Source organism: Drosophila pseudoobscura, chromosome X, assembly GCF_009870125.1.
Source record: "Drosophila pseudoobscura strain MV-25-SWS-2005 chromosome X, UCI_Dpse_MV25, whole genome shotgun sequence".
Taxonomy (NCBI): Eukaryota; Metazoa; Arthropoda; class Insecta; order Diptera; family Drosophilidae; genus Drosophila; species Drosophila pseudoobscura.
The window spans coordinates 55,177,887-55,190,037 of NC_046683.1; the positions used below are offsets into that span (position 1 = coordinate 55,177,887).

General features: G+C 52.0%; 3 protein-coding genes across 8 annotated transcripts in view; 1 reads left to right on the forward strand and 2 right to left on the reverse strand.

Moving 5' to 3' along the window:
• Positions 1 to 12,151, forward strand: part of Svil (Supervillin) — a 136,443-nt gene that overhangs the window by 102,853 nt on the left and 21,439 nt on the right. The window lies entirely within an intron of this gene.
• LOC4812900 (uncharacterized) lies at positions 6,782 to 7,754 on the reverse strand. Its single transcript, XM_001354020.4, has 2 exons — positions 7,281 to 7,754; positions 6,782 to 7,216 (listed from the first exon to the last, which is right to left on the reverse strand). The coding sequence occupies exons 1-2, from the start codon at positions 7,695 to 7,697 to the stop codon at positions 6,857 to 6,859; spliced, it is 777 nt and encodes a 258-aa protein (XP_001354056.2). The 5' UTR covers positions 7,698 to 7,754; the 3' UTR covers positions 6,782 to 6,856.
• Positions 8,378 to 10,473, reverse strand: Cyp4d20 (Cytochrome P450 4d20). Its single transcript, XM_001354021.4, has 5 exons — positions 10,207 to 10,473; positions 9,765 to 10,151; positions 9,614 to 9,683; positions 9,351 to 9,547; positions 8,378 to 9,274 (listed from the first exon to the last, which is right to left on the reverse strand). Exons 1-5 carry the CDS (start codon positions 10,370 to 10,372, stop codon positions 8,559 to 8,561), a joined length of 1,536 nt encoding a protein of 511 aa, XP_001354057.3. The 5' UTR covers positions 10,373 to 10,473; the 3' UTR covers positions 8,378 to 8,558.

Sequence of the window (12,151 nt, forward strand, 5' to 3'; positions counted from 1 at the left end):
ACTCTCTCGGGGGTTAATTTCACTGCATAGGAAAGTGTTAACTCTCTGCCGGAAAGGGGGAGGGGGATATAGACACAGACACAGCCACAGCCACAGAAAGAGGCACAGATATGATAGGAAAAACGTGAGTCCCTCAATGCTAATGAGCCAAAGCAAACAAAACACTGGAAAAAAAAAACAATGGAGGAGGAAAAACTGAAACAAAGTTCTGCGGAATCAGAGCTCAGAGGGGAGCGGGGATTCGGTGGAGAGGCCTCGCCCCATTATAGCCATAGCCCGCTGCCAGATGAGAGTTGGGTTTCCGTTTCGATTTCTGTTCGGGGGTTCGTTCGGGACTGCTGAACGGCTGCTGCCATTAATTGAAATATGCCGCCAGAGTCGAGAGTCGCCAGACCGCTGCTGCTGTTGCTGCTTCGTGATCGAATGATGCATTATCAAACGGAAAGCTTTGCGGCTGATCTACTCCTCCCCCGCACACTCTGGTGTCCCGCCCCACCCCCACCCCCCCTATTCTACTCGAACATTTCCATTTAAAGGCATGTTATTCGATGCTGCTGCACGACGTGATACAACCCCCCACCCATCCGTCCGTCCATCCATCCATCCATCCATCTATTCCGAATGCATTTCCCAGATTACACAACCCATTAAAACTCACATATGTATTTCCAAAGGCACTGATCCATTAATTATGTTTTCGCTTTGCTGCCACAAAAAGTTCTGGGCTATAAATATGATTTTATTGGGAAGTCTTCTTCTGTGGATGCATCCCATCCCAGGTCATCCCAGCTCATTCCACTTCATGCCATAAATGAGGTTGTGGGCCTCATTATTCTCCTTTTACATCATACCAGAGCTGTGTACATACATCTCTCAGATATTACACAATCTCTATCTCTGGGATCTGCTCTGTCTGTCTCTCTCTCTCTCTCTGTAGTACATTGACTTCTCCCTCTCGCTCTGCCTTTCTTTTGGTTTTCTTCTACCTTTTTTGGTTACGGGTTTGCACAGCTGTTTCTGTTTCTGTGTCTGTTTCTGGGTTTCGTTTTCTGCGAGTCTCCATTTCCTCAAAGTGGGAATTGGGGGGAAATTTGTCTGAGACACCCGCTGGATATACACAGCTTTTACTCTCGTTCGTACATCATTTAATTGGACCCACAACCGAGAGATAAACCCTTTGATTGAGCCCGGTATTATGAAACGCAAACACATCTCCCACACACACCACACACCAATCGAGGCTCATTAAACATCTTCTCTGGGCGGCTCTTTGCTCTCTTTCTGGCCGTAACGCAATCAACGGGCTAATTTATGGCTCATATGTAGAGGGGGGGCCCCTCTCTGAAACCAAAACGAATTCCAAAGCTCCCCGAAAGGTCTCAAGATCTTTTCGCAATTGGAATAAAATTAGAGAAACCGAAAGAAAACAGCAAAAACAACAAAAACACTTGCAGGAAATGATGAAATCTTTCAAATTGGCTTAGTGGATATCTAACATTTAATTAGTTTTTAATGAGAAATAATTACCAGAACAGTTGGTGCTCCAATGCGTAAAAAAAGAGCTCTCTTCAAATGGAGAAACTTCAGGAATTAGAAGGGGAATGGGCTGGGGCTGGGGATGGGGCTGGGGCTGGGGATGGGGCTGTTTTTTTTTGGAGAGCGAGACTCATGCGAGTTCTATGTCACATCACAAGAGCCATTGGAATCAAACATTATAGTTCTATTTAGTTCACACATTCTGCCCTAAATTACAGTCCGAACCGCAGCGTGGCCCAATGGGAGTTGCCTTCTATATTCTATATCTATTATATTCTATTCCACATATCGTACAGAGTACGGAGTACAGAGTATATACGTTTTGATGGTGAGTCATAGTTTTGGCCATTCGCTTCTTTTTACTGCCTGGAACACAGTCAAATAGCCATCAATTTAGCAGCCATTTTTTATGGCCAGAAGCGAGAACGTGATTCGCCGTTTGACTCATCCCCAAAGGGGGCAGCAGGGGGGGGGGGGGGCATGGCTCTAGGATCAGCATAAAGTTGTAACGAGATGCACTTAAACTGTCACCGCGACTAGTCTGACGCCTGGACTCAGTCGCGAGTCCATTCGCCTTTTAGTCAGAGGCGGACGCCCTGCCCCCCTGCCCCCCCTGCCGTTCTCCTCGCAGTCCTCGGGGTGCACTCGCGACATTGACTTTGACACTCGGCGAGAGAGTCAACAAACCCCACAGGATAATGCAAATCCTCGCGTCGGAGGCTGAGGCTGTGCTGTGGCTGCATTTGTGGAGTATTTGCACTTTTGTCTGGGGAGCAATGCTGCTGCTCATCTGGCATCTGACAACTCATTAGCTGTGCGGCACGGACTGCTGCCAGCGGGGATGGGGCACAGACTCCTCTGAAAAAAGAAGACGCGGATGAAGAGGTGGACAGTCGCTGGCTCCTCTCCTGTGGCTATCGCCCATCCCGTACAATGAACTCATTTCGGACAAAGTTCTCTGACTGGTGGCTGCTGCTGCTGCATCCTTGTATTTGCTACTTTTGTTGTCTGACAAGCGCTCATAAATCTGCAGCTGCAACTGCCCCATGCCGCCACATGCCTCAGTGCCTCAGTGCCTCATGCAAAGTGGAGAGCAGTCCTGCCTTCCTCCCCCCCTACCTCCCTCCATCTGTGCAGTGCGGAGCTCTTTGTGCCGTGCTTCCCGGCCAGCCTGGTCGCTTTGGCTTCCTTTGTCTGTCTGTCTGTCTGTCGTCTGTCTGCCCCGCGTCATAGATATCATCATTGGGCATTTATTATTTCAGTTTTCCAGTCTTCGGGGTTTATGCATCTTCGGTGTGCCTCCCCAGCTCCATCTTGCAGTGCCTCCCCCCATCTTGCAGCTCCATCCCAGCCCACCCATCTCCGTCTTCGACTCCGTCTTCGTCTTCGTCTCCTGTGTGTGCGGTGTCTGTGGTTATTCAATTTCCTTTGTCTTGTCTGTGGAGCTTCCTTGATATATTCAGGGCATGCCTGCTGACATTTCCTGCCATTCGTCCATTCGTTTTCCTCCGACTATCGATTTCCCCAGCGACAAACAATAAAATGTTTGCCTTTTGATATATGGAATGGCATTGTTTGGGCCATGGAGTTGTATCTCCACCCCCCCCACCACCCACAACAATCATCCCATCTTTGCCAGCGACGTCTACTGTCGACTGTCGACTGTCGCCTGTCGTCTGTCAGTCAATCAATTAGACACCTGTTGCACTGTGCTGCAAGTGTGCGCTCAGCGCTAGACACCTGACATTTAGCCACAGAATAGGTTGACAGATCCGATGGCGGATGACAGATGTCTAAGGAATGTCCGGCCTCCAACCCAAATTCCATCAGAGGTGCACCCACAGGAAGGAAGTTCTCCACTGCCCCTGCTTCTGCCACAGCCACTGCCTCTGCCACTTCCTGTATTACTCTTTCGAAGAGGTGTTGCCCCTCCGTCCTCTGCTCTGGTGATGCCCCCATCTCTTGGCCATCTCTTGGCCTCGGCCTGCCTCTGTCGCATATTGTTAATCGATTATTAATGACTTTGGCGCAATTAAGTAACAAACAAAGCAAAAATCGCTTCATCAAAGCAGCGAGCAACATGCCATTACCCATTAACAGGCCAGGCCTGGCCTACCCTGGCTCCTACCCTCAAACATGGCCAACAAGAGAGCGGCCAGGGGGCAGGCTCCGGCTCCGGCTTCGGCTTCGGCTCCTGCCGTCAAACATGGCCAAAACGACAGCCACAGGGAGATCGAGAGAGAGAGAGAGACTGGCGGTGACTGGGCGACTGGGAGGCTGGGGCACAATCAACCGGCTCCTCCATCGGAGTAAAAGTTTCCAGAAAAAAGGCAGCAAGTGCAGGCAGACACACGACACACGGCACTCCACGGCATAGTCGCAGTCGCAGTCGCAGTCTCGCAGGCGTCCTCCGATGGCAAAGATCTTAAGAAAAATCAACATGCAAAAAACCGAAAACCGCCTTAAAATGTGAAAATGCGAATGACCTGAATACACAGATACACACACACACACACACACTTACAGATACAGAGAGACACTGAAATTGATAGCACGAACAGTCGGGCCACAAGGGGGGTACAGGGGGGCCACGAGGGGGGCAACAAGGGGGCGCATGCGCAACACACACGCAACGCCAAAAAGCCTTAAAAGGCAGGCAACGACAACAACAACAACAACAACATCGATCGACGATCGACCGACAGACCGACGACCAGCGACGATTTCCTTTTCTGCGCTTTTTAGTGTTTTTTGTTGTTGTTTTTTTTAAGCTGCAGGCAAACTAGTTTCACGTACAGTTTGCTTAAATACCCTGTAAATAGGGGAGGGCACGAACTGTTGGAAAGAAGTGTGGAGTGCACCTCGTGGAAGATGAAAGAACACAAACAAATAGTAAAAACCCCTTCTGTGGTGCTCTTTCTGTGCTATAAACCAGTGAAATACCCTGTAAACCGTTGAAGAGTTGCAGCAGAGGGAAAGACAGAAGTTCTGGGAAGCCAAATCTTAGCTAGAGAAATATTTGATGGGAGGATTTAGGCCCTAAAACCTATTCTTGTGCAGAATCTGAAGCGAAATTTGAAACAATTCCTGTTGGGGAACCCTTTGGAGCACCCTTTGGAGCACCCTTGGGAGTACCAACCAATTCGATCACTCAATATGGAAATCTGGAAATTTGTGTGCACATTTTTTTCTTTGTTTCTGTTTTCGGGCGACACTCGACGCCACATCGCACTTGCAACTTTTGCCTTAATTGGCCGCACTGTCAGACCGCTTCTGCGCCTCTGCTGTGTCCTCCCCTCTCTTCGCCACACTGTCAGCGCAGAGGTAGAGCCTCCTCCTCCTCCTTCTCCTCCTCCTCTTCCTTTTGGCCACACTGTCAGCCGTAGCCTCCTTTTGGTTTTCCATTTAATTTATGCACAAAACATTTGCAAATATTTATTGACCATTTTTCTAGACTCTTTCCCGCTCTCTCTCTCTCTGTCTCTCTCTCGGGGCCTGCTCTCTCGACACTCTCTCACGTTTTATTAACACATTTCCCCAATTTGCTGTCTGTCGTCCCCTCAAAATGAAAATGAAAAGTTCACGAGGGGGAAAACTCGTTTGGTTATGCATAATATTCCGCGGAGGAGGTGCCTGCCTGACGATCATCTGTTTTGCTGGCCCGCCCGTTGACAAGCCTCAGATTTCAGAGTTTCTTCTCTTATTTTTTTTTCCTCCATGCCATGCCATGCATGGACGGGTGTTAGACCCAGAAACAGCCTCTGCCTCTCGGAGGCACAACCAAAGCCAAAGCTCAATGAAGCGCGTAAATTGTGGCGTCGAACCCAGAGAGGAGGAGGAGGGTTCTCCCTATGGGTCATACGGCTGTACGTGCCAGAGCCAAGGTATTCCAAAGATCGGACCTGACGATGCATGGGGCATTCTGCCCCCCTACCGGCTGACAAATGAATAATGTTTTATCCCTGACTTTTGGTCAAATCAATTAGGTTTTTAATGTGGAAATTGTGGAGAAAAGAGACAGAGAGAGAGTACTTGTAAATGAATCAACGTTTATCACCTTTTTCTGTAGGAACTCTGCCGCATGGCACTCCCTCTGCACTCTGCCACAAGCCCATTCCACATGGGGATCTCTCCAGCAATTAAACAGCCAGAAGAAGAGAGCCCACATCGTAAACTCCTTGCCACAAGTTGCATTTTAATTAGTTTTCGCAGGCGGGCGGGCGGACGGGCAGGCGGCAGCAGAAAAATAAATTAGAAATCTAGAAGGCCGGCGGCCACTCCCTCCCTATCGTCTTGTCGGCCGACACAACAATTTTAACAGCATTTTCTACTCCACCAATAAAACGCATTCGAGTCGAGATTGGATGCAATAGCATTCCAGGAATTACAAATAAGTAGAATGCCAATGCCCCAAGCCCCCAAGTCCCCCCCCCCGTGCCACCCGTGCCCCGCCCTATGCCAATCCCCTGCATGTTGAATGCCACCGCCAATTGCTGTGATAAATGAGGCACTTGCTGCAAAGCAACAAACAGGTGTTTTCCATGTATGGTCTCTCTCAGGCATCAGGTCTCGGGTCTCGGGTCTTTGTCTTTGTCTTGGTCTTTCAGGCCCTACAATCCACACAGCGAAGGAAAGAGACATACATTTCATGGCTAGAAGCAGAACAGAGCCCGCCTTAAAAGGTAGACCACACAATCCATAAAAGCCAAAACGTGTTTGCCAGACCAGAAAAGAAGGTTGTGGCACCTCAGAGAGTGCTACGGCGGCAGTGGCAGCGGCATAGCTTCAATGGTTCTGGCTCCACTTTGATTTTCATTGCCCATAAATGGTGGATTATTTGCGCTGCACTTCTCCGCGATCTTTGCTAAACCACGGCTTGTATGGCGGCCTCAAATGGCCCCAACTCCGCCAGCCTCTCGGACATTAATCAAGAGTACTTCCGTGTGTGAAGGCGAAGGTGCTGAAAACGGAAGACCAAGACCTTTCTTCTGCACGATCCAATCCATCAATCACCCATCGCCCGAGTGGCAGCAGACGGCGAGAGCTGCCCGAACTATGGGTTAACAAAGATTAACTGCCTGTTGGCGCTGGCCAGAAGGGAAATGGCCAAGTCTTTCGCGAAACTCGAAACCCTCCTGGCTTCCTTTGGGGTAGCTCTGGGGGTTAATTCGTTTGCCCAGAAAGGGGTGCAAATACACGTGTCCTGTTTCGAATGTTCATGTGTTTACCCAAGGATTGGCCTTCCTTTTCCTTTCTATGTTCTCTCTGTTGCTTTAATGAGGACGACTTCGCCGTATCCTGCTCAAACCGGAGCGTAACATTAGTTTAACAAGTTTAAAAGCTGCTTAAACTGATCCTCCACGTTGAAGGGCGGCCCCTCGGTGGGTGGCTCCGTGGTGGGCGCCTCCGTGGTCGTGGTGGTGGTGGTGGTCGTGGTCGTGGAGGTGCTCGTGGTGGACTCGGGCACGGGCACGGGCATGGGCTTGGGCTTCACGCGGCCATCCAGACAGGCCTGCAGATAGTTGTAGTTGGTGGCGGTGGACTCCACGTAGCGCCGCTCGGCCTTGTGGATGCACTGCTCGTGGGAGAGCTCCACGACACGGTAGCGCTCCTGCAGCAGGCTGGCGGACTCCGAGGCGTTCCCCGAGATGCTGTACGTGGCCACGGTGTTGTTGGAGCCCTGCGGAGCGAAAGGGAGTTCCGATTAGAGGCGGAAATGGAAAGGGGAGGGTGTGAGCACTCACCACGGTGGCATGACAGTTGAAGGAGTCGAGGGTGCCATTGATGCTGTTGCACTTCCTCAGGTCCTCGCACACCCTGCCCGCCGAGCGCTCGATGGTCCGGCGAGTGGGTATGAAGTCGCTGTCGATGCCCTTGCGCGAGTTCTGCGCCTCCTTGGCACAGGTGCTGTAGTTCGCGCTGTAGATCTCTGCGATCTGGTTGGACTCGCCGATGTAGCCGCCGAAGCAGGCCACCGAGGCCATGGGGTCGCGCCGCGTCACCCGGGAGTTGAGGAACAGATGCGTGAGGCCGTCCTGCGTGGGCAGACCCACGTACGGCGGCAGGGGCCGGCTGATGGCCTCCGCGGCAGGAGCCACAGTCAGGAGGGCGGCTGCACAGAGCAGCAGCATCCGCAGGGAGACGGCGCCGGCAGCAGTCATATTTTCAGCAGGTGGCAGGTGGCAGGAGGATGGAGAAGAGAAGACTACTGATCCAGTTTTGGCGCATTGGCTCTTTTTATATGCCAGCCCCGATCTGGCCACCGGATGACAGGCGATGATAAGGCCCCCTTACCCCCTTACCCCTTACCCCTGCTCCGTGTGATTATGTGATTTCCTTTTCGCGATGCTAATGTCTTATCTGCAATCTGCTTTGTTTTGCTGTGCAATAATTGCCTTCCTTTGCCGCATTATCTTTTGGACTACTCCCCCGAAAGATAAACCGCAGATAAACATTGAACAAATCTTCTATGCTCTAAGCACTCTTTTCTGCACTCTCTTCTGCACTCTCTTCATGGGTGGATTTCCACCTCGAGTGCATCCACCCTGCCTGCAGAGGGTGTGAATGGGGGGTAGCCACCAAGTATTGTCCTAAGGTAAACCCACCCCCAACCCCCAACCCCATCCCCATCGCCATCTACAATGGCCAGCCGACCGTCGAGAGTTAAGGGGGAGCACAGATAGCGGGCTGCCGTTTGTTTGAGGGTCTAATTTTATAATATTTCTGTAAATATTGGTTGAATCTTTCCGCTGGGGCGCCGCCTCCGGGTCCGCCGGGGAACGAGTCGCATTGCGCCCCGCCCTGGGGCGGCGGGGGAGGGATGTAATAAAACTTTGGGGGATGACTGGTCTAAGCAAATAGGACTTTATTGCCGTCGTTAAACATCGTTCAACGAGATCCTAAATGGTGTTAAATGTTAGGTATATTGTACTAGATATCACAAACCCCCACCAAAAACCCGGCACCTCTCGGATCCCCCCTGTGGTTAGGGGGGGACCCCCACCTGCAGTCCCCTGCAATTCCTATGAGCTTCTTCGGGGCCTCAGGCCCACGTTCATGCCAGAGGACGAGCGCAGGATGAAGTTCATCATGGGCTTGACCTCCGGTCCCCTGGGGAGCAGCTCGTAGTACCGCAGAACCTTGCTGACCAGCGCCTTCATCTCGAGCATCGCAAACTTCTGGCCGATGCAGTTCTTGGGCCCCGCACTGAACGGCAGATAGGCAAACGTCTCCCGGTCCTCGGAGTCCGCCCGATCGAGAAACCTCTCCGGCTTGAAGGCCAGCGGATCGGGGAAGAACTCCGCCTCGCGATGGGCAAAGTAGAGCACCAGGTAGATGCTCGTATGGGCGGGTATCGTCTGTCCGCCGATCTGTATCTCCTTCGAGGTGTATCTGCCGACGGCCGGCACGGCCGGGTACAGTCTCAAGGTCTCCCTGATCACGCAGTCGAGATACTTGAGCTCCTGGAGCTTCGCTTGGGTGACGGGAGTCGACGGATCCCTGCCCAGCACTTGCAGAAGTTCTCGGTAGATCCTCGCCTGCACTTGCGGATGCCTCGCGATGGCGTACAGGGCGAAGGAGACGCCGCTGCTGGTGGTGTCGTCGCCCTCGAACATGAAAGTGTCCACCTCCTCGCGTATATCGGCGTCGCTCAAGGGCTGCCCCTCGATGGTGGCCTGCAGGAGGATGTCCAGCAGCGCCATTTGGGACTTGCGACCCACCTCGGGGTCCCCCAGACCTGGGCGAGGAGTCGAGAGCCATGGATTAGTGACCGATTGTTGATCCGATAGTGATCCGATGGATCTGGCACTTACTCAGCGGCCTGTAGCTGCCGTCGGCCTTTGCCTGCTCCACGGCGGCGCGCCGCTCGCGTATGACCTTGTCGGTGAAGTCGTGCATGACGCGGACATCCTTCAGCAGCTTGCTGCGCAGCACGGGGCAGGTGAGACGGAAGAGCCAGTCGTAGCGCTGCAGGAACCTGAACATGCGATCGCTCTGGATGTACACGACACTGCGGCGGGGGAGAAGGGAATGGACTTAGCGGGGAAACCTCCAGAGGGGGCTCTGCGGCACTTACCTCTTGAGTGCCTGAACGTAGGGGAACTCGGAGTCGCTCTGGGCATTCACTTGCACCCCCATGGCGGCCTCTAAATGAAGGATACAACCAGCAAACCCACCATAAGTCTCCCAGGATTGCGAGGATCGGTAGATAGAGGGACTCTACCCACCTGTTATGACATCTAGGGCTGCCAGCGAGACGTAAGGCAGCATGTCCACCGTCGTCTCGCCATCGGCCACCCCCCGGAGCTTCTCCACCATCACGGCAGCCTGCCTGTCCATGATATCCACGTAATGGCCGAGGACATTGAAGTGGAAGGCGTTCGTGAAGACCTTGCGCCGCGCGTGCCACTTTTTGCCCACACTCAGGAGCAGGCCATCGTTGAGGAAGGGGCGCAGGAACTTGTAGAGCTGCCCCTTCTGCAGGAGCGTGGTGCTGCCCAGAATGGCCTCAAAGTACTTCAGGTCCTTGGTGTAGATCAGCGACTCGCCGAGGATCCACATGCGGAATGTTTTGCCATACAAACGAAAGGATTCCTCCACCCAATCGACGATGTCTGCAAAGGATTCGCGTTTACTTTCCCGGAGCGGTGGATGTCTCTTTGCACTTACTCTCTGCGCCCAGGTCCAGGGCCTGCAGGCCATTCCCCAGGACAGGCAGCGACAGGGGCCCAGAGATCTTCGACCGCTCGAGGGTCGCAGCACGTTGGCGCTTGCGCACAAAGTCCCAGGTGAGGAGCACTGCCAGAGCTCCAAAGGCGAGGGTCAGCAGCAGCATTACAATCGGAGAATCCGAGAATCAGAGCTTAAGCTAGAGATCAGAGCTAGTGCCAGTGCCAGTGCCTCTCGCGCTGTGTGTTGTGTTTGCCGTCGAGTTTCGCGATCAACTGCCTCCGCCCGTCCGCTGTAGTTTGATGATAACAGAACTCGGATCGGCCGCTTGACCAGTCAAGCGCCACTTTCGGTTTTTGTTTCGAAACCAACGAACATACTTCTATATGTAGAATCAGAGTCTCTCTCCTTCTCCCTCTCTCTCTCTCTCTCTGATGTCCGATCGGATTTGGTATATGTACATATATGTCTCTCCGGAGAACTGGTTTGTTTGTCAACGAAAAACATTCGTAAGGCGTTTTTCAATGCTTCAAAGTTCGCCTTTTGCATAAAAAATTGAGCGGGAATGTTGCGGGCAAGTGGCAAGGGCCGCGGCTCTACCTTAAGCCCGGTACTTGTTCAGTTTATATGTGAGCTTGTGACTTATGTAATTGTGATGTGATCTGTCCCTTTTTCCTATACTCACACCAACAGCAGTCGTCTAATCTCGCTCCCCTCCGCCAGATTACGTGCACTGCACGAGGACTGTGTGTGTGAGAGAGAGAGAGTGAGTAGGGGGAAGGGCTAGTGACTATATTCTGGCTATAATAATGATCCGATCCAATCCAGATTGGTCAATCTCCTAGCTATGATCATTCTCTATGATTCTGCGCTTTTGGGGGCGAAAGAGGGCAGGGCTGCTCTAGATCTTATAGTTTCCGACAACTAGTCGTCAAACAAGACAGACAGATGCTGATCAATATGCATATACCTGAGTATATGGGGTGAGTGTTGCACACGTGCGCCTTCAGCTCGAATCGAATGCATAACCCGTATACCCTTCGAGCTCTAATCGGAGAACCAGTACCAGTGCCAGTACCAGTACTCGTCGCTTATGTAGTTACAGTCGTCTTTGCGATAATTAAAATGCAACAAAGTTTCGGCTTGTTTGTATTTTCAATGTCGCAAAGCGATTACGATTGCAATTGCGATTGTGATTGCAAAGAAATATTTTCAATCGGGTTGCAATTTTAATTTACATTTAAATTGTTTAATGATTCTTTCTGGAAACTATTGCTTAGTGAATCAGTGAACCCAATTAACAAGTGAATTTATGCACCAGACTGGAGGCCTCGAGGCGGGCAGTGGGGTGCTGCTGCGGCAACGCCAACGCCAACGCACCTTCCCCAAGACACAATCACTTGACTCTCCAGATTCAGCTGCCTCAGATCCAGCAGAAGCTCCAGAATAAACAGCTGCGACAATCGGAGCGACTCGAGGCGACACGACATGCGGCAGGCGGCAGTTGAATGGACTAGCGATACAGCGATTGTCGGTAGTAGTTCTTGTCGCTGCTGCTGCTGCTGGTGTTGCCGGTTACCTCGTTGAACTTCACGGCAGAGTTCATTGGAGTTGAAGCAAGGTTCCGCCCCGCCCCGCCATTCCATTCGCCCCCCCTCTGGGGCGTGGAGCAGCAGACAAGGCAGACAGACAGACAAGAAGTACATTCACTTTGGCGGTCAATTAGGGCGCACTCGAATGACATCCGCACATGCTTTCCATTGTTACGGCGGGGCTCTGTTTCTGGCTAAGACAACAAACCAGGCAAGAGCCCGCCTAAGAGAACCGAAACAAGTTATCAAAATGTCAAAATCCACAGAGGGACAGACAGACGGACGGACAGACAGACAGCCAGAAAAGAGGCGACTTCTATGACGCTCGACAGAACGGAAAACAGAAAACTGAA